Source organism: Phyllostomus discolor, chromosome 9 (genome assembly GCF_004126475.2).
Source record: "Phyllostomus discolor isolate MPI-MPIP mPhyDis1 chromosome 9, mPhyDis1.pri.v3, whole genome shotgun sequence".
NCBI classification, from domain to species: Eukaryota; Metazoa; Chordata; class Mammalia; order Chiroptera; family Phyllostomidae; genus Phyllostomus; species Phyllostomus discolor.
Genome location: NC_040911.2, coordinates 89,212,275 through 89,233,900, shown reverse-complemented (window position 1 = coordinate 89,233,900; position 21,626 = coordinate 89,212,275). Strand labels below are relative to the sequence as shown.

The window sequence follows — 21,626 nt, the reverse complement described above, 5'->3', positions numbered from 1 at the left end:
GTTCGAAGAGGGGACAGTGCCACTGCCTGGATTCCGGAGGTTTGCTGGGCACTTGTCCTATTTCAGTCACTTCACCCACATCCCGTATTCGACTGGCGCCCTTCCAGCTGTTGCCCTGGTGATGAATCCCAGAGCAGGTGGGTTTGCATACATTCTAAGTCCATGTGGGCCCTTTGAACATACTCTTCCGAAAATCCAGCAGTTCCTTCTGCCGCCCCAACCCCCACTGGTTTTTACAGCCAGGAATTATGGGGATTTATTTTCCTGGCACTGGAACCCTGGGCTGTGCAGTCTGGCCTGGGGCTGGGATCACTGTTTTCCCAAGGTAACCCTCCTGGGTTTATCCGCCACATATGAGCATGGGAACACGCCACCACTGCCTCTCCGCACCACGCCGTGTCTCCGCCCCTCCACCCCTCCACCCCTCCTACCTGTCTGGACGAACCTGGCTTCCTTAAATCCCTGGTTGTCTGACTTCCAAACAGCTCAGTTGTCTGACAGTTCTGGTTGTTATTTGTTTTGAGATATAGTCGTAATTCTCTCTGTGGTTGCACGATGGGGCGAAGCATGTCTGTCTGCACCTCCATCTTCTGTTTCTTCTTCAGATCGTCTTTGCTCTTCTAGGTGCTTTGTGTCCCCATATCAATTTTAGAGTCATCTTGTTGCTTTGTACAAAAATCCTGCTGGGGTTTTGATTCAGTTGATGTTGATTCTATACCAGTGGTTCCATCCAGGGGCGATTTTTGCCCTCCATGGGACATTTGGCAGTGTCTGAAGGCATTTTTTTTTTTTTTGGTTGTCACACCTGGGGGTGTGCTCCTGGCATCTGGGGGACAGAGGACAAAGGGGCTGTTACATATTTTAAAATGGACAGGACAGCCTCCACCAACAAATAATTCTCCAGCCTCAAACGTCAATAGTGCCTCTGTCGAGAAACTGAATTAATGTTACTGTTTCTTCTGGGCTTCTGCCTACCATCTTACTGTTGTTGTTGTTTTTTATTTGACCCATTGGTTTTTCTTCTTTTCTTCTCATTTTTTACCTTTTGGAGGGGCATGAATTGATATTATTTATTATCCCATTTTACTGTTCTCTAAACTTGTTACGTATATATGCTTCTGGGGGTTTTTTTTGGAGCTTACCCTGCAGATTTCATCATGCGTTCTTGACAAGGTTTAGTCTAACACAAATTATTTTACCATTTTCTGCTGGACTCTTAATACACTCAGTTTCTCAATGCCCCTCATGCTTCTTGGGTGCATCGTTATCTTGCTTTTGGTTTTGTGTATGTATGCTTAAACTACCAGAGATGACATAATTACTGCTTCGTACAGTTAATATTCTTTTATATGGACCTATTGATCTTCATTCTGTCCTACGTTTCATTGCTTCTGTTGAGGTTCATTTTCTCCTTTTTTTTTTCCTTCAGTGCAGACCTGATAGCAATGAATTCACTCCATTTTTGTCTAAAACATCTGTATTTTGCCATCAGTTTTGAACAGTGTTTTGTAGAATGTAAAATTCAAGGTTGGTAGTTATTTTCTTTCATCACTTTTAGGATGTCATCCTGTTGTCGTCTGGATTTTATCCTTTCTTTTGAGAAGCTGTCTGTCCATCTTATTGCTCCATTACAAAAAAAAAAAAATAAGACTTTTCTCTTTATTTTTGGTTTTCAGCATTTTGACTATGAGGTGGCCGTGTGTCTTTATTTCTCATTGTATTGTCAGCTTGGGGTTTGCTGAGCTTCTTGAATTTGTGGGTTGGTCTCTTTTGTGTGTTTGTATTCTCAGTCATTTCTCCCCCAGCCTTCTCCCAGAAGTCAAGTAGCTTGAGATCCCCGAAGATGGCAGTTTTGTCCCCCCTTCTCCCCACGTGACCGTAGGAAAAGCGTTTTAATGTCTCTTCCTTTAGTGGCAGCCCCCGATCTGGGCCACACCGTAATCCTAAGCTTGTGTCCAGGATCAGCAAATGCACCAAGGGGGAAAATACATCTCCCCTGATTGTTGGCTCACTCTGAACATTCACCCTCACTGGAGTATTAGTACATCATGTTTCTTCCACAGCTATTTGATGATTTCAGAAGAGATTCTTGTCATTTATCTGGGTGTTTTCTAGTTGCCAGCAGGAACATTGGCCTGTCACATCCTGCTATATCCTGCTTGGAAGCAAGATATATGGTTGTTTTTGAGTGCTTGTCAGGTGCCAGATGCCCCTCGAGGCTGTAGGTGTAGGCTTGCCTAGTGTAAGTAAGGTAGGTGAGACAGACGTATACAGAATAACCCAGCATGCTAAATATTAGAGTAGCGGTGTGTTACAGGGCTGGTGTGTGACAGCCGTAGAACAAAGGAGGCGAATGTGAAATAGCATCAGCTGTTTGGGAAATTGCAAGTTTTATAATTTTACATGGATACAGTTTCAAGTTCAAGCAATGAAGCGCAATATAGATGAGGTTGGTAAGATAGGCAGGGACCTGTATGCCATAGTAAACAGGTGTTTTTACTTTAGGCAGGCTACGGAGAGCAGCTGAAGAATTTTAAGCATGGAGGAAAGTATCAGATTTTTGTTTGGAATTACTGCTTACATGTCATGTGGGCATGAAATACGGGTTCAAGAAGAGCAGGCACACACGGCAGGGAGCCAGGGAGGAAAGTGCTGTAGTTGGTCCAGCGTTAAGTAGAAGATGATCATCAACAGACGTGAAAGGCGTCGAAGGGGTAGAATTGATGGAACTTAAGAGAATGGTGGGATTCAGAGAGCAGAGAGCCTGCAGTTTCTAGCTTAGGTGAGGACCACCAACCACACAGAGAATATAGAAGGAAGAGCAGGTAAGTTTCGTTTTGCACATACTGTGTGTTTCCACTTCGTTAGCTCGGTTACAGTTTTTTGTTGCACAACCTGAGAGCATAGTGCAGGGCACCCGAGGTTGCCTTGGATCCCCTGAGGTGATGAGAGGGATGCAGAGCCCAGCCCATTGCCTCACCCAGCATTAGCTGGACCCTCGGATTTTATCTGTGTTACGGCTGAGCTCCCACGTAAACGTCTTATTTGGAGAAAGTTTCCTATGCTAAAAGAATAAGTTTCAGAGCAGTGTCCCCTTTTCATTCATCTTCCCATTTTAGGTCTCTGTTTCAATTGTTGTTTGAATGAAGTTCTTTTTCAGGGATCTTCCTCTGGTCAGGCCTATGGGTGACACCCTCTCACAATCCTTGGATATTCTTTCACCCTCACCGGTGAACATTTGGGTATTTATGGGGTTTGGGGGACGGGCACAGGCCTTTCTTTGCAGTTAGTAGTTGTACTGTCTTGTGGTATACATTATCGTAAATGAGAAATTCAAAGCCAGAGTAAGTTATTTGCTGTTTCTTCCTGAAAGTGTATATTCTCTGTAATTTAGTGTGCAGGAATTTTACCAGAGTGTGACTGCATGTGTATCCTTTGGTCTTTTTAGTATCCAGATAAATCCTTTTTTGCAGCCCAGGGAAATGTTTCAGTTATGTGTTTGTCTTAGCTCCTCCATCTGTTCCTTTTCCTCTTCCAGAACTCCCAGCTAGTTCCACGTTGGTCCTCCCAGATCTGTCCTCCGGGTCTCACAGTTTTCCTGCCTCTCTATTTCTGCTCGGCGTTTTAAGACAGCTCTACTTGGTCTTCCGGGCCGCTAATTGGAGCCCTCTTTTCTTGTTTCCCCCACCAACTGAGCTTTTTTTGGTGTGGAAAATCATGTTTTGAAAACTCTGAGAAATGTCTTTTGTCTTGTAATTGAGCTTCCTTTTTAGTCCTGCTATTTTTAAAACTTTTGTCTGTCTCCTTTAGTGGTCCTGTTAATCTAAGATTCACCATCTCCAGGGCATTCTTATTTGCTTCTCCTACCTCTGACTGCCAGGTCCCATTAAGCAGCCTTCCATTTCTTCTGCTGCTCCAGCTCAGGCAGGGGAGAGCACAGCGGCCTCTGGGTCACCAGTGTGTGAGCCGGTGCTGCTGAGATGTCAGTAGGCCCCGGCCACGCTTTCTGGCATCCACACCTGGCATTTTCCCAGCCCAGGATCTGGGTTTCTTCCCTCTCCTGGTTTCTTGGGGGTCACAGAGACCAGGAGATACCCTCCCAAGAAGCCTCACAGAGGCCAGCATCACCCTTCCTCGCAGGGGTCTGTGGAGCTCTGTGGACCAGGCTCTCTCCAGGGAATGAAAGCCTGATTGTTGCCTTGGAGCCCTCTCCTGGCGCGGGGACAGTTCAGGACCAGCTCTCGGGGCCGAGCAGTCTTGCCCACACCCACCAAGTGTCCCCTGCCTGCCAGCCCTAGTCATTGGGGCTCGATGGAGTTCATTGGATTCGGGTGGGGAGAGGCAGCAGAGACACTTTCTTGTCATCATCTGTTCAGAAACACCCAGCAAGTAGAGCCAAAAAATAGAAAGAGCAAGTGAAAGTGAGAGAGACGCCCCCAGACTAGATGGTCTCTGGGCCTCCGTCCAGTGCCAGCATTTTACAGTCTTAGGCATTTATGGTCTGCAGCTGCAGCTCGGTCCTCAGTACCCTTGGGCCACACTTCTGTGTCTTCCCAGCATGCTCTGCTGCCCCAAAGGGACTCCTCAAGCTCTCTGCGAACCCTCCTTGTTCACTACCAGCCGTGACTTGGAATTTCTCCTCGCAGAGGAAAGAGACTCTTATATTAAGTTGCTCAGCTCTGTCTCTTACCCTTAAACTTACCTCCTTTCGTCGCCTGCATGCCTGCCTGCCTGCCTCCATCTTTCCGTCCTGCTTGCATCCCTCCCCTTCCCATGACTTCTGCGATAGTGCGTGCTCCTGGTTTTTCCACTTCTCTGGCCACTCTTTCTCATTTTGTTTTTGCTTCTGGTCTCACCTAGTTCTGATCTTCTCCCATATTACTGGCTGCCAGGGCATGTTTTCAGTGCACGAAGTTGATCATATCACCCCCTGCGTAAAACCTCTCTCCGTGACGAGAACAGTCAGAACTAACCCGTAGCGATAGAAGTCAGAATAGCGGCTCCCTCTGGGCAGGGAGATTGGAGTTGATTGCAGGAGGGCACGGGGAGCTTTCCAGGGTGCTGGAAATAGTTTGTATCTTGTTTCGAGTGGTGGTTACATGGGTCTCTACATACATAAAAATCACTGGGCTGTACGTTAACACTGGTGCATTTTACTTTATGTATGTTATGCCTCACGTTAAAAAAAAAACCTTCAGTGGCTCTTCATTATGACAACAGGTCAAAACCCTAACTCGTTAGACTAGCCCACAGATTCCTGTTCACTCCTCCCCCAACTCTTGGCTCAAGCATCTTCCTGTGAAACGAAGCCAGGGTCATGACACGTGGGTCTTCCACACTCACTTAAGGACCATAAGCATAGGTCTGTCCTGTTACCTGACAGCCTGTATTGTAACCGTCCACCTGCTTCGCTCACTGGACTGGGGGCTTCCTAAGGGTAGGGACCGGCTCTTCAGTTCCATTGCGCCCCTGCTGCCTTGTGCAGCGACTGACGCATGGGCCCCCACGACTTCCCTGTGGAATGAATGAATGCAAGCTCACTCTGTTTGCCTTGAGCTGGACCTCCCTCACTGAAAAGTTTCCTTCCTCCGGCCCGCAGGATGTTTCCTCGGTGAGAGGAAGGCTTCTGCACGATGGCGGTTTTTGATACTCCTGAGGAGGCCTTCGGCGTCTTACGCCCCGTCTGCGTTCGGCTCACCAAGACGCAGACAGTGGAGAACGTGGAGGAGCTGCGGGCGCAGTTACAGACCGTGAGTGACTCTGCGCTTCAGGAACTTCAGCAGTACGTGCTCTTCCCTTTGCGGTTCACCCTGAAGACCCCGGGTCCCAAAAGGGAGCGCTTGATCCAGAGCGTGGTGGAGTGCCTCACCTTTGTCCTCTCCTCGACATGTGTGAAGGAGCAGGAGCTTCTCCAGGAACTCTTCTCGGAGCTCTCCAGTTGTCTCTACTCCCCCGGCTCCCAGAAGCCCGCCGCTGTGTCTGAGGAGCTGAAACTGGCCGTGGTCCAGGGCCTCAGCACGTTAATGCACTCCGCTTATGGGGACATCATTCTGACCTTCTACGAGCCCTCCGTTCTGCCTCGCTTAGGGTTTGCAGTGTCTTTAGTGTTAGGCCTAGTGGAACAGGAGAAATCAAAGCACATTAAAATTGCTGCCTTAAGATGTTTGCAGGTCCTACTCCTTCAGTGTGACTGTGATGACCACCCGAGGTCCTTGGACGAGCTTGAGCAAGAGCAGCTGGGGGACTTGTTTGCTTCTTTTTTACCCGGAATCTCAACCGCGCTGACCAGGATCATCACAGGAGACTTCAAACAAGGGCACGGCATTGTTGTATCTTCCCTAAAGATCTTTTACAAGACGGTGGGCTTCGTCATGGCTGATGAACAGCTCAGAAGAATCTCAAAGGTTCAGGCAAAGCCTGCGGTGGAGCACAGAGTAGCAGAGCTGATGGTTCACAGGGGGGCTGACTGGGTAAAAAACACTGGTGACAAGCTGACTGTCCTTATTAGAAAGGTGACTGAGTGGGTTTCGGTTCACCCGCACTGGAAGGTGAGGCTGGAGCTGATAGAATTTGTCGAGGCCCTTCTTTTGAAGTGCAGTCAGTCACTGGTCGAGTCGGCCGGCCCCCTTCTGAAGGCTTTGGTGGGTCTGCTCAACGATGAGAGTCCCGAAGTCCAAGCCCGGTGCAACGAAGTCCTGAGACATCTTGCAGACCAGAAGGCAGTGGTGGGCAGCAGAGCCTTGGCTGACATCTTGTCGGAAAACCTGCACTCCCTGGCCACCTCTCTTCCCCGCCTAATGAACTCCCAAGACGATCAGGGCAAATTCTCCACTCTTTCCTTGCTGCTCGGTTATCTGAAACTCTTGGGCCCCAAAGTGAACTTCGTCCTCAACTCTGGGGCCCATCTCCAGCGCCTTTCCAAAGCCCTTGTCCAAGTTCTAGAACTGGACGTGGCTGATGTCAGAGTTGTTGAAGAGCGGCGTTGGAGCTCGGATCATCTGAGTGCCTCTCCAGAGAGCGTAGCCGCACGGCCATCGAGTCAGATCCAGAGGAGGTATTTCCGCTTCTTCACTGATGACAGGGTTTTCCTGCTCCTGCAGCAGGTCTGTCAGCTCCTCGGGTTTTACGGGAACCTCTATTTGCTTGTCGATCACTTTACGGACCTGTACCGTGAATCTGTGGTTTACCGAAAGCAGGCCGCCATGATCCTTAATGAATTGGTTGCAGGGGCTGCTGGGCTGGAAGTGGAAAATCTTCACGAAAATCATATTAAGACAAGCCCAGAGGAACTGAGAGAGATCGTGACATCACTACTTGAAGAGTACACAAGCCAGGAAAACTGGTATTTGGTCACTTGTATGGAAGCTGAAGAAGTGGAGGAGGAGCTAACAGTAAAGCAGTCAGGCCTCCAGGCCATCACATCTGGTGCCCACACCTGCCAAGTTACATCTTTTCCAGCCTTCTCAAAGCCAAGCCCCACGATTTGCTCCATGAACAGCAACATCTGGCAAATATGCATCCAGTTGGAAGGGATTGGCCACTTTGCACATGCACTAGGAATGGATTTCCAGTTGCTCTTGATGTCGGCCCTCTATCCAGTTCTGGAGAAGGCCGGAGACCAAACCCTGCTCATTAGCCAGGCAGCTACCAGTGCCATGATGGACATTTGCCATGCCTGTGGCTACGACTCCCTGCGGCACCTGATCAATCAGAATTCAGACTATTTGGTAAATGGGATCTCCTTAAATCTGCGTCATCTGTCTCTGCACCCGCATACCCCAAAGGTCTTAGAAGTCATGCTGCGGAACTCTGATGCTAGCCTGCTCCCTTTGGTGGCAGATGTGGTTCAAGATGTCTTGGCTGCCCTTGATCAATTTTATGATAAGAGAGCTACTTCCTTTGTCAGTGTTCTGCACGCCCTGCTGGCAGCACTAGGTACACTGAGAGCCCTTTTTAATGCTGTTTTGGGGAAGAACTAGTATCCGTATTTGCCTCACCTTATTTTTTTTCTTTGTTTGTGGTTATGCTTCAAAGGACATTATTTGAATATTGTTTGAATTTATCCAGTCCCACATGTTATGGTGGAGTTCCATTGCTTTTACACACACACACACACACACACACACACACACAGGTGGGCAAAAGTAGGCTTACAGTTCATGTTGGAAAAGGCATGCAGGTTCTGATCATTACAGTAGCTTTATTAACGCAAAAGAATGGCACAGTGCACTTAAGTACAATCTCGTAGGTGCTCAGATTGCCCACCTTCATTATTTACACAGTCTTATAGTCTGCTTGCTGTATATTCAAGCACATGTCAGTTTCTTGACATGCTTCTCTTAGGCAGTGAATCGTATCATCCACAGGACGTGGTTTTCATGAAAAGATTTCATTTTTGACAACACACCAAAAGAAAAAGTCCATTGGGGCGAGAGGTCTGGTGATTGTGGTGGCCAGGCCGCTGGCCCTCGTCAGTATGCCCCACGTTGGTACTCACAACTGTGAGCCTACTTCCGCCCGCCCCAGTGTACATGTGTGCACTTGAATCATTTCCAGCATCTGTTGAGCTCCTGCTCTGTGCCAGGGATGTAAAGCCTACAGACTACATGTAACTAGTATTTTTGTTTTACACACAAGAAGGGCTAAGGCTCGGTGGTATCCTGCTTAGCCAGGGTCACACAGTTGAATAAGGAGAAAAGTCAGGGTTTATGCTTTTTTCTCTTTTTACTATACCAAGCTGCTCCTGGTGATACTTAAGAATTAGCTGTTTCTGTGCTGATGGAGAACAGAAATAACGTGAATTATTCAGCCTACAGATAGTCTGGTGCTGTCCAATAGGACCTTTTTGCAACGATGGAAATGTTCTGTATCTGTTCCATCCAATACAATAACCAGTAGCTATGTGTGGCTAGTGCAACTGAGGAACTGAATCTTTTATTTTAATTCAAGTAGCAGCATGTAATTAGTGCCTGCCATGTTGAACAGAGCAGTTCTAGAAACTTTCTTTTCACCGTGTAGTTGTATGAGGTAGTCTGAGAGTCTCGTCTTCCCTTCGACCCTGTTGGGTGTCTGTCAGAGGTGTTAGCCGCCATTAAAATGGCAGTTTTTGGACTGACTGTGTGAAAAACAAATCCCTCAACTAGTTAGTCTTTGAATGAAAAAAAAATGAGCTGTATACCTGAGTCTCTCTTATCCAAAGAGCACAGCTCCGATACTTGTTTCAGTCCTGCCAATAGCCTGCCGAGTAGGTGGAAAGGCCACCGACCCACCTCATCTTACCATCTGAGGAGGACAAGAGTGGGTAAGAAAGTTGCTCCCCCAAGGTAGCTGGAGCAGGGTAGTCCTCTGGTCTGTAGCCAGTGCCATTTCCAGTGTTCATTCATTCATTCATGAACATTCACATGCCGTATAAATTGTTCCTTTGCTCATTCATTCAATAAGGAATGCCTGCCATATGTCGGGCACCGTGCTAAGTAATCAGGATACAGCAGTGAACAAGACGGATAAGCTCATGGAGCTTTCCTGCTGCTTCAAGAGAGATGATAAACAAGTGAACAAATCACGAAGTGCATTTCAGATTCTTACAAGCACTGTGAAGAAAATAATCAATGTGATACAAGAGAGTAACAGGGACAGGCTTCTTTGAGTAGATACACGCTCTTTGGGTAAAAGCATGTGGTCAAGGAGGGCCTCCCTGAGGAAGTGACACTAGAGCTAGTGCCTGAAGGCTGTCAGCATCCTTTTTGTGGGTTTTAAGAACAGGCGAAGGGAACAGCAGGTGCGAAGACCTGGAGGGAAGAAAGGCCTTGGGGTCTGTGGAGAACAGAAGGGAGGTCATTCTGGGGAGGGAGATAGAAGCTGAGATCAGAAAGGCGGGCAAGCACAAACCCTGCAGGGCCTGCAGACCAAGGGAAGCAGTGTCCGGTTTTACTTTGCAGCCACTTGGAAGCCTGTGTACTGGACCAGTCCCGGGGCCGTCAGTGTCCTCCTGGGACCACTACGAAGACTGGCTAACTGCTTATACATTTGAGACTATGGCTGACTTCCATGGTCCAAGTACACCCCAGACTTCTACACTCAGTACTTTGGGGAACTCTACTACATGTTAATTTGAGATCTAAAAAAATATATTAAGAAAAGGCCTATTAAATATATCCTCTCTGGAGCTATCTCAATTTGGGCCTTGAAAATTGAATTGCCTTGGATTGCTGATGGCTTTGGTCATCTCTCAGGGAGAAATCCTGGGTAGCACTTTCCTTTCATCGAAATGGAGGAGGAGCGAGTCTCCGCTGCAGAGAGGAAAGTCAGGGTAGGGAAGGTTAACCTGAGGGTGCCCTTGGAAGGGAAGCACTATTGGGGACAGTGTTTCTGAAAGTCCGGAGGCTACCCAGAGCACACTTGTGTCCTGATGGCCAGCAGCGCTGAGGTGGAGCTGGTCGCTCACGCTGGGGTCAGAGTGGCGCCGGTGCCAGCATTTCCGTTCTGTTACCCGACTGTCTGATTGATGGTGACTCTTTTAAGATGGTAGTGGAAGTGTGGTCTCAGGGAACTTCCAAAAAGTCTTAAAGGAATCCAGGACATGTTTGAGGAAGTTGAGTTACCATAAACATGGTGTTTTCATAAGCATTGACTGAAAAACTCTAGGTACCACGGTGAGGGCGAGAGCTGTCGTCAGTGGAATTACTCCTCAGCACCAGCTGCTGGCTGATTACTCGTAACAACCAAACAGGAAGGTAGCTTCGAAAGAAAGCATCCATGTCACGTACCTCGGGAATCTGTACGTGTAGGGCTGCCACATTGTTTTGATGGTTGTGTAAACTATTGTGTGGCTGCACCATCATTCAAGTAGTCCTTTCTTGGTGTACATTTTGGTGGTTTCCAGCCTTTTGCCACCACACACACACACAAAATGTTGCTATGAATGTCTTTGCAGGCCATTATGAACATGGCTAAGTATATCAGGCGAATGCTGGCTTGGAGAGGGTTACATTTAAATTTTGAATAGAGTGTCAAATTGCTCTCTCCGGAGAGTTCATGCCAATTTAAAGTCCCATCAGCTACGTAAGAGTGCCAATTTTGCCACGTCCTCACCCACACTGCTTATTACCCCACTTTTTGATCTTTGCTAATCTAATAGGAGAAAAATAGCACCTTATTAGAGTTTAATTTGCACTAAGAGTCAGGTGGAGCTTCATCTCAGACGTTCAAAAAAGCCGTTTGTGAGCAAAGAAGTTTTTAATGTCTGGCATTAGCCTTAAATCTAGAAAATAATCTTTGTAGCCTGTCTACTTGCAGCAGAGTGAATATCGAGTCCCAACTCTGACTCGGTGGGCATGCAGTGTTAGAGCACGTTATGGGCCTGATTTACATGTGGAGACGAAGTGACCCCTGCATACAGGATCCTCCAGATACTGCAGCGAAGGCCCCCATCTCTGGCCTTTGCACCCTGCCCCTCCCGCCTGCCTGACCAGGCGTCCCCACCTGCTGTTGCTCTGGCTCGGTGCAGATGCTCCTTGATGGAGGGAGATGAGCGGGCGCTAAAGGTCACAGGATGCTTTCTCCCGGCTGTCTGCAAGAGGAGAGTGAAATTCAGGCCAGGGGGTTTTCTTCTTTCATGTCTAAGAACCTTTTTGAAACAAAGCCCTAGGGGAGCCCAGTGCACAAAAAATTGTTGAAATTAGAGCTGCCCCAGTTAAAGAAGGGCTGGGCACCCCGGACCCACCCTCTTCAGCCTGCTTTCTTTTGGCCTCCCAGTTGTGACCCTAAGACAATTATGCAGAACCCCGGGGCTCCTCAAAGCACAGTCTGAGAACCTCTGGTTCAGTGATGTTTAAGGCTTACTCTTTGGTGATACGTCAGAAGTAATGAAGCGTCCCTGCAGAAGGAAGAGCTCTGGAGAGAACATGGCAGCCTTCTGAAGCATCTTATGCCAGAAATACAGATGGAAGACTGTGTTCATTCCCAAGGCTCCGTAGAACCCGTCTTCTGCTCACGTATCTGGTGCTCAGAGTTTTGTCACTTGTACGTGTTCTCCGATCCAGTGTATTTATTTATTCAGCATATGCTTTTGAGTGCCCGTTCTCTGCCAGGCACGTTGGATTTCCAGTGGCGATCAACGGGGTATGGGGTCTAAACAGTGCACACACACACTCAGTATGATCACACGCCACGGGGAGCCGGTGTGAGAGCAGAGAGCTCGGTGCTGTAGAAGCCAGCACGTGAGGGGCCTGAGTTAGGTCGGGAAGGGGCAAGGGGCGGCTTTCGTGGGCAAGGGATGATGGTGTTGGGACATGGAGAGCGAGTTGGAATTAGCCAGATGTGGCATGGAGGGGGGTGTATTCCACACACAGACCAGCATATACAAAAGTTCTGAGGCGGGAAAACATCTGGCACTTGGGAGAAACTGGAGGACGGCATGGCAACTGGGAGTGGTTAGGAGATGGGGTTGGAGATATAGGTAGGGCCTGGGTCACGCAGGGGCCGTGCAGGCCACAGCAAAAAGCTTACTCGACTTGTAAAGTATTAATGCCTGTTGTCGACCAAGGGGATCATTGTAACACTTTGTTTGCAGCCCAGTGGTTCCCAGACACAAGCGATCTTGGGCAACTCCAAGAGCAAAGTGTAGGGGAGGAGGGAAGTCACTTGAGCAAAAGACCGGCAGCTCTTGAAAAAGGACCCGAGAATCTCACCACAGCCGAAGACATCGAACAGTTTCTGCTCAACTACCTCAAGGAAAAGGACGTGGCCGATGGAAATGTCACAGATTTTGATGAGGAAGGTAACTGTCATTTATTCTGGATTAGTCATTTTTTTTCTTTTTGAAGCAGATTATTGTAAAGACAATGAAGCACCCTTATAAAAGGCTTGGAGACGAGAAAAGTCCACCATAACCATGGTGCTGACACGGGCATTCTCCCTTTTCGTGTAATCTTCCCTTCTCCCCCCGCCCCCGTTTTTGGTGGTGGTGTTTTGTTGTTTCTTGTTTTTTTCCCTTCTGTTTCCCTTTTTTGTTGTTGTTGCAAAACTATTTTTGTATGGCTGCAGCTTCAGTTTAAATGCATTATGGCCTTTTTGCGTGTAGTTATATAATAAGGCACTCTCCGTGTTGCTATAGAGTTTTCATAATTAATGTTTTAATAGCCGCCGCCAAGTGTCCGTCCCCCTGTGGGAAGTTTCAGTTGTGTCTCGCTTCTCACTCTGATAAACAGCTGCAGTGCACGGTTCTGTGCACGTGACCTTTTCCTTCTTTTTGCATATTTCTGTATAAATCCCAGAAGTGGGATTTCTGGGTCAAGGATGTGAACATTACTTCATGCTTGTCAAATTGCCTTCCAGAAAGGTGGTAATGCCTTTCCTGCAGCAGTGCAGAATTAATACTGGTTTTGCCACAACCTTGCCAGTTTTGGCTATCACCGATTTTACTTCTTGCTAAATTAAAATGGTTCTTGTTATTTTACTTCTCGTTTCTCTGATTAGTGGAAACATTGAACATCTTTCTTGATGCTTCTTTCCTGACATTTTTTTTTACTTATACGCATTGTTTATTCATATGCTTTGTTCATTTATTTATTGGTGGGAGGAGGGTTCAGCGTTTTTCTTACCAATTTATATGATAAAGGAAAAGGGAGTTTAGGCTAGCTGAAGCTCTGGCCTGTTGTTTTATTCACAAGCTCAATCTGGAGCTGCAGGTCACAAAAGGATTAATAAATTATTAGAATCTCCTCTGCAAATATAAAATGCCAAGTTATAATGAGCTCGGTGGTCTCAGAACTATCCTAAATCGGACTGAGTCCCAAATTAGTTTGTTAGATTGGTATCAAGCAGATTTCTTTCTTTTTCTTTTTTTGGCAGTTCCTACTCTGAGACTCTGAAGCCAGTACTTCCAGGAGAGCAGGAAATAGTAGCTCAATGCAACTAATTACAACAAATTCCTTCTAAATAGCAGGGAAGCATCACAGGGCCCAAGTAATGATTTATGCACAGCCGACCCATTGGCTTCCCCAGGGACAGAGTTTTCTGATCAGAAATCGATCAGGCTTTTTCTTTTCCGTTTTGTCCCAACCCAGTCCTTCTTTTCGTGAACTGCACCCCTCGCTCGAACCCGAAGAAGGGAAGGCAGCTCGATTCCTCATAATCTGGATTTGCCATTCTTGTTTGAAGTTCGGGCTTTGTCAGTGAATCCATTCTTTCACGATTAGGATCTGCTGGTCCTAGCTGATGTTCACAAGGAGCAGACAGAATGAATCAAACCTTTCTTCTAGTAGCAGAAAAATCCGCGTCCCTCAAATAACATTCGGCAGTAGGTGAATTTCAAACAACAAATCCTCCTCTGGGAAGAACAGCACAGCCTTATCGGCCTTATAATTATCATTCATCAAGTGCACACCACACACTTGGCATTATAAAGGATGTTTGGCTTGATGCTGGTTTGACATGCATTTTTTGTTTTAGCCACCAGAAAAGCACCTTGTGTATCTGAGATCCCTTTCTCCGAGAAAACCAAGCATTGTACAAGCGCATTTTCATTTATCTCTTCAGCCTCTGTTAGAGACAGGTGTGGCCTCTACTGTGAGATTCCGTTTTTCCAGCAGAGGAAACTGAAATGGGAAAAAGTTGAGGGAGCAGTGCTCAGCTTAATGGAAATAAGCACAGCTGGTAATGGGGGTGGGAAGGGGGGGGCAGAGGCTCTAAGTAAACAGGGGAAAGTTTTTCAGGGTAGGGATTTGGGCCTGGGTTTCATGAAACTCTCAAGTCTTTTTGTTGTTGTTTTAATTTACAAACGTGTACCTCTCTCATTCAACAAAGCACTCTAGGCAGTGAAAGAATAATAATAGCTGGCAACATTGATTTCATTGAACTCTCTCAGCAAGCAAAAGAGGTGCACATGCTTTACCCGTGTTACCAGACAAGGTGATGTGGGATGAGAGGACCCATAACGGGTTGTGCAGGCGAGACTTGAACTGACCGCCTCTCACCAAACCCCGCGTGGGGCGCCACGCTGCCCCGGGCTTGATCTTGGCCATCAGAAGATCCTAAAGGCTGATGGCGGAGACAGAGACGCACCCCCTTTAGGCAAAGGATGGGCCGGGAGAGGGCCAGGTGCCGCCCGGAGGACCAACTGCGCGGCCTCAGGGCTCCACGTTAGAACCTTGCTCCCCTGTGTCTTCAGTCTAAATATTTATTAATGAAAATTTAGGAAAGACCGAAGGTCTAGGAAATGTAGAAGCCACCTATTATCTCTCGTGACCCCTCTCTGTTAATATTTTGTCACGCTTCCTCCCATCTTTGTATAAAAATTTCTATAATAGTGCTCACACTGTGTGTACAACACTATGTCCTGCTTTCCTCTTTTTATAATGAATGTTTCTTTTTTAAGTATTTTATTTATATTTTTGGAAAGGAGGGAGAAAGAGGGAGGGAAACATCAGTTTCTCTTGCACGGCGGGGGTGGGGGGGTTGCCTCTTGCACGCCCCCAGCCGGGGATCTGGCCCGCAGCCCAGGCATGTGCCCTGAGCCACATCAGTCAGGGCGCTTTCCGGTTTTTACCACTATTATTTCATAAGCATTTTCCCTTGTCATTAAAGCCCTTGGTAAACACAAGTTTTAGGGCTGTACCAAGATTTAGAAAACCATTCCCTCTTCAGTGGACTTGGGGAGTTTTCCCCAGTTTTTAGCTGTTACAATTAATGTTTCGATGAATATTGTAACTCATATCTTGATCCAAATTTAACATGGGTTCCTACGGGTCAGTTCCTAGACATTTTCCCTGGACATAAGTCCCGTTCCTGATCTGAGGTTGGGAGATGGAGTTGAAGCTGGGCATCTCACATGCAACACTGTCCCCGGTTATGCTTTTTCCAGAGGAGCAGTCAGACCCTCCCAAAGTGGACGAGAAGGACACCGGTCCCCATGTGAAGCCACCGCTGCCACTGCAGATCCAGATAGCCACAGACGTGATGGAGCGCTGCATCCACTTGTTATCGGATAAAAATCTGAAAATCCGCCTGAAGGTCAGTGCGCGGCCCTCTCCCTGCATTGGTGGAGCAGCAGGACTAACTTTGGTTCGGCTGGCAGCGACTTCACAGATGAGCAAGTAGCTGCCCTTATCTCCTACTCCGTGTATGGTGGCCAAGAGAAGCTACAAGAGGAATTTATCTGTGGGATGTCATTCTCGGGTCTTTCTGTATTAGCTCAGATGCCTAAAGGAGCTGAGTCTCCTTTGTGGGATTAAAAAACCACAAAGTTTTGGAGAGTCATTGAATCTCCAAGGGAAAGAGAAGTAGATGCTTTGGAAAGGATGTCACTTTCTGAGCTGCCTTGATGCAAGATGTGGTTAGTACTCCAAGCCTGAGGCTAGCCCATATCTCTGTTTCTGTTTGTTTTCATCCCAGGAAAAACACCAACACCATTCTTAATCTTACATCTTTGCCGGCAGTATCACCATCAGCAAGGACTTAAACTACACAGTTGTGACTCCAGGAACAGAGCAGTGGAGTGCGGTGGGGCGGGCATTCAGGACAGGGCTTTCAGAATCATCCGGGGGAAGTCTTAATACCCAAAGAGAAAACACACAGCCTGGCCCACTCATCCCCGCCGGCAGCATGACTGAGAAACACAACTGCCTCGGCGAATTACTGGTACTAACGAGAGCATGTGGTCCTCCTCAGGGTGGTGGGCTGAGAAACCCCGCTGCACAGATTGTCTCGAAGCTCAGCCTCTGTGTTTTGAGAGATTTGCTTAGTCTTCCCAGAGGCACTTCTTAGCATGCATCTGTTGTTCCCATTCAGGAGGCACTTTTCCAATGCCTGCTCCGTGCGAGGCTGTGTCTGGTTGGTATTAATACATTATTAGCCAAGCGCCTTCCCTTTTATGGAGACTTTGTAGCAGTGTATACACAACATAGTTACTGAGAGCATCAGCATTGGAGTCATTCCTACAGACCTGGGTTCAAATCCTGGCTCTGCCTCTTACTAGCCATGTGACCTGGAGTCATTCATTTACCTTTTTGAGCCTCAGCGTCTTCATCTATAAAGTGGACATGATGGTACCTAACTCACTGGGGCATTGATCATCAATGCAAAACAGTGTCCAGTGTAACACACCCTCATTCCTTTCTTTCCCGAGTCACTCACTGCTTACTGAGGACTGCTGCAGGTCAGGCAGAGGGTGCATGGGAGGAAGGGACGTGGGTGTGATCCCTGTCTTTGTGGAATGTCCTGTCTTGTGGGGAAGAGGGGCGACACCCAAACACACTCCGACAGGTTGAGGAAATGCGGTGGAGGTAATAAGCAGGTTCTGTGATGCAAAACAACAACTCACCCACACAGTAAACACGGGGACCTACTCCGCCAGACCCTGTTGAATGAGACGGAGCTTGCATTCTGGTTTAGGTCGTCGGGGAGGCTTCTCTGCTGGTAACATTTAAACTGAGACTTAGAAGTTTAAGAAGGAGCCGGCCATGCCCAGGGGCAAAGGCAGAGAGAAGAATGTTGCAGGCAGAGGAGGAGAATGTGTGTCTTTGAATCAGTGAAGTATGGCATAACCTGCCCAAATAATAACAGAACTCAAATGCAAAGCCAGTCGGTGATACCCAGGCCATCTCCACCGCGCTGCTCTGTTCTCAGCTGTGTGTTGAGGTTGCTCTCATTCCCCTGCCTACCTGTTCACCCCTCAGGGGCAGGACCTCTTTCGTTCTTTGCTTCTGTTCCAGTCTCAGTGTGACCAGCACATAGTAGGCACTTAATAAAGGCTTCCTCTGTATTTCTGACTCGGACGCGCCCCCGCCCCCGCTCTGTGAGGGCCGTGTGGCGGGGAGCCTGCGTCGGCGGCCGCCGCCTGCACTGACCGAAGCCGACCATCTGTTCCGAGGGAGCGCCGAGAGCTGAGCGATCAGGAAACATATTCTGATGGAAAGTGAAAGATGCAATTTACATCTGGGCTACCCCAGACCTCTCTTCTGAGGTGGACCTGTGTCCCAGCTGCCTACTTGACCTCTCCATTCAGAAGCAGCGGAACTTGACCTCACCTCGCCTCTCGATTTTCCTCCTCCGTTGTTCCCGTCTCATTAGGCAGCACCTGCATCTATTCAGCCGCTAAGCCTAAACCCAAGCAGCTCTCATACCTTTCTTCATCTCCCCAATATCGACTCTCTCAGCAATCTAAGCCATTTCCTCTTCAAAACAGGTGACAAACCTTGTCACTTCTCTGCCACCGTCACGTGGCCACCTCACTTTCCTCCTCATGTGGACTTGTGCCGTGGCTTCCGAAAGGGCCTCCTCACTCCTGTCTCACGCTTCAAGTCCCTTCTCCACCCAGCAGCCAGCGTGACCTTTATAAAACATGAATTGTACCACGCCACTTTCCTGCTTAAAACATTTTGATGGCTCCCCACTGCCCTTAGTACAAAGTGAAAAATTCTTAACATGACACCTGCGTGGTCCCGCCCCACCTCGCCCCTGCTCTGCCCTGCTCCAGGCCCCCGAGCACTGCAGGCTCCCCCGGCTCTGGGTCTTCCTCGTTCCTGCAGTGCGAGGAACACCCTCGCGCTCTGCGTGCAGGACTAGCCCCTGCTCATCTTTTATGTCTCCTCTTAGAGGGTTCCTTCCTAGCACTTGTTGCAACCGGTAATCATCCTTTTATTCGGCTGTTAGCTCATTCAGGCCTTTCCGCAGTTGACCAGAAGCCCCTTGAAGGCAAGGAAATGTGTTTTTTGTCCCTGTGTGTCCCCCACCCAGTACCTAGCCAGTGCTTGGCATGTTGTTAGGACTCAGTAAATATTTATCTGGTTGATGAGTTTCTGAAATTTTATTCCTTTAGAACGCTGACCTATTCGCCAAGTATCTGGGTGCCAGCCTTTCCCATCCCCTGAAGCCGTGTCCTCTTTCCTTCAGGTCTTGGACGTGCTGGGCCTGTGTGTGGAAGTCCTGCAGGCTCACAGGGACCAGCTCCTTCCCATGGCTCACCGGGCCTGGCCTGCGCTTGTGCACCGGCTCACAAACGACGACCCCCGGGCAGTGCTCAGAGCCTTCAAGGTACCGCCCTGGGGCCCGCTGCTGTCGTGGGGATGCAGGGGAGGAAGCGCAGAGCTCACCAGTGTCCTTCGGGACCGGCTCTCTTTTTATCTGATTGCAGTGTAAGGCACCTTGAGGAAAGTATAGAAAAGTAAGAAAGGCACAAAGAAAATAAAAGCCAGTTTCCTTCTGAATTTGAAGCAGGGTGAATTGTTAGACCAACATTTATTAAGCACCTCCTGTGTGCCAGGTGGTGTGCTTGGCATTTCCCCACTCATGAGCTCATCTCCTTATACCACAGCCTTGCAAGGCAGATATCATTATTCCCATGTTTGACAAAGGAGGAAACAAGCTCAGAGAAGCTAAGGAATTTTCTCAGGGTCACACAGCTAGTAAGTGATAGAACCCAAATCTGTGAGTGCACGCCCAGGTTCTTTGCACTGAACAAGAGTCAAGGGAGAGGACCTGGGTCCTAGTGACGGGCATCCTCCGCCCAGCCAAGTGACTCCAGACAAACCCATGAGCACCCGTGTCCAGGTCGGGCTTAGGAGCACCTGCCCCGCCCTTCTCGCAGAGTTGTCGTTGGGGGTAAAACGGGACTGTTTGGCGAGATGCTTTGAGAAATTGAAAGCGCTTACGTATATGTAAGGTATTATTCTCCCTGCCTGACTTTGGCTTGTATTAACACGCATATTTTAGCTTATTTATTTATATTGTTCCGTGTTCTAAAAAGCACTTAAGGCAGCCTACAGAGATACATTTACCGTGGCAAGCTAATATAAATTAGAAGTGTGTGAGCGAGATGAGGCGAGGGAAAAGATGCGTAGGGATGTAAGAATGAAGCCAGGAATGCAGCTAAGATGCTTGGCAGAGGTGGTCGGGGTTTCTGTGAGATTCTTTAGCACATAGCAGATGAAACACACTTACATGTAAAACATATAAAATTGTTAATTCTTCAAAGGCAGAACACGAAATGACACACGTGTATATATGTAGAAAGCGCACGAGAGAGAAAGGGGTGGGGGAGGGAGGCGTTGCTAATTTCATCAGGGTGCTGCTCTTCAGGGAAGTGAGCAGGTCGCCTGAAGTGACAGCGAGCGCAGAAAAGTGAGGGACGTGAAGACGTGTGCACTGGGACCGCGGCTGCCCTCCAGGCCCGGACGCGTCGGGGCTCCTGCGGCCTGCGAGGCCTCGCGCAGCCCAGCCGAGGGACCCGAAGCAGGCGCCACGCCCTCTGCAAAGCCGGCACACTCTCTCTGTGCTGGTTCTGCCTTGCTTACCAATTTTTAAAGAAATTCCTGTTATCCCGTATTCTCAGTCTTGTGCAGCGGGGCACAGCGTTTCAATATGTTCCACTAGAGAAAGTTTAAAATGAGACATGCAAAGAAACGGCCCGTTGTGAGAGATGGAGTGCGGGTGACGTGTGCGGGAGACTGCGCGGTGGCACGGAAGGCACCCCGACGCGGCTCTGGCCACTGGGGGCTCCGCCCAGGGGCCTCAGCCAGCCCCTGCCCTCCCGGCGCCTGCCCGCAGCAGCCCAGCCTCGGCGTCTGTGTTTGTTTAGCTAGTGAGAGTTAAAAACACAAGTCTTTTCTCAAGGGACGTTGGGAAGACTCAAGAGATGATCTATGCGAACTGCTTTAAGGTCTTTTTTTAACAACAGAGGGAGGAAAATCAAGGGATTAATCATATTCATCCAACCCAAGATTTCTTTGCATTATTCTCCGTGTAATCTGTATTTATGGATAGAAGCAGCCGTACCTTGGGAGCAGAGACCTCCAAATTCATAACTGTCAGAATCACAAACCATGGGCAAGGAATTAACAGCAGTAATTTTATATTTTTTTCAAGCAGAGGCCTGGATGAAATTGAATTACCAAGCATTCTTTAGCGCTCTTGCTGCCTTGGCGATGTTCAGTCACCAGCTGGGGGGCTGTTTCTGCAGGTGCTGCGTACCCTGGGGGGCAAGTGTGGCGACTTCCTCCGCAGCCGGTTCTGCAAAGATGTCCTGCCAAAGCTGGCCAGCTCCTTAGTCACCCAGGCTCCCGTCAGTGCCCGGGCTGGACCGGTTTACTCCCACACGCTGGCCTTCAAGCTGCAGCTGGCCGTCTTGCAGGGCCTGGGCCCCCTCTGCGAGAGACTGGACCTAGGTGGGTACCGGGCAGTGTCACTGGACACACACTCGTCATTGTCTCACACCCACCATTGCCCTGTCTGCTTAACCACACTCCCCTCATCTCCCTTCCTGTGCTCGTCCTTCAGTCTGACCTTGGCCTCATTTATCCACTTACCTGATGTGTTTTTTGACTTGCGGGGTGGAGTAGAGGGCCCATGGCATCTTGCCTGGCTCTTCCGGTTTGACCACACAGTAGTTGGTCACCGCTTGTCCCAGATGAAGTCCGAGGCCAGCGCTTGTTTGATTTCTCCTCTCTGCAGGTGAGGGCGACCTGAATAAAGTGGCTGATGCCTGCTTGATTTACCTCAGCGCCAAACAGCCTGTGAAATTACAAGAGGCTGCCAGGAGGTACGTCTGCTTGATCATCCGCATCCCTTTACGTTTGTCCTAAATTATGGATGATTTGCTAATGGCAAGCGGAGTTGAGGCATCTCGGCGC

The 21,626-nt window shown here is 48.5% G+C and overlaps 1 protein-coding gene across 1 annotated transcript in view; it reads left to right on the top strand.

Annotated features, from left to right (window-relative positions):
• Positions 1–21,626, top strand: part of TTI1 (TELO2 interacting protein 1) — a 46,758-nt gene that overhangs the window by 12,637 nt on the left and 12,495 nt on the right. Inside the window, exons 2-7 of the mRNA XM_036009814.1 lie at positions 5,600–7,935; positions 12,572–12,778; positions 15,863–16,011; positions 18,892–19,032; positions 20,957–21,161; positions 21,448–21,535. Of these exons, the coding sequence (XP_035865707.1) occupies positions 5,634–7,935; positions 12,572–12,778; positions 15,863–16,011; positions 18,892–19,032; positions 20,957–21,161; positions 21,448–21,535 (3,092 nt within the window). The 5' untranslated portion in view covers positions 5,600–5,633. The remainder of the gene's footprint in view (positions 1–5,599; positions 7,936–12,571; positions 12,779–15,862; positions 16,012–18,891; positions 19,033–20,956; positions 21,162–21,447; positions 21,536–21,626) is intronic.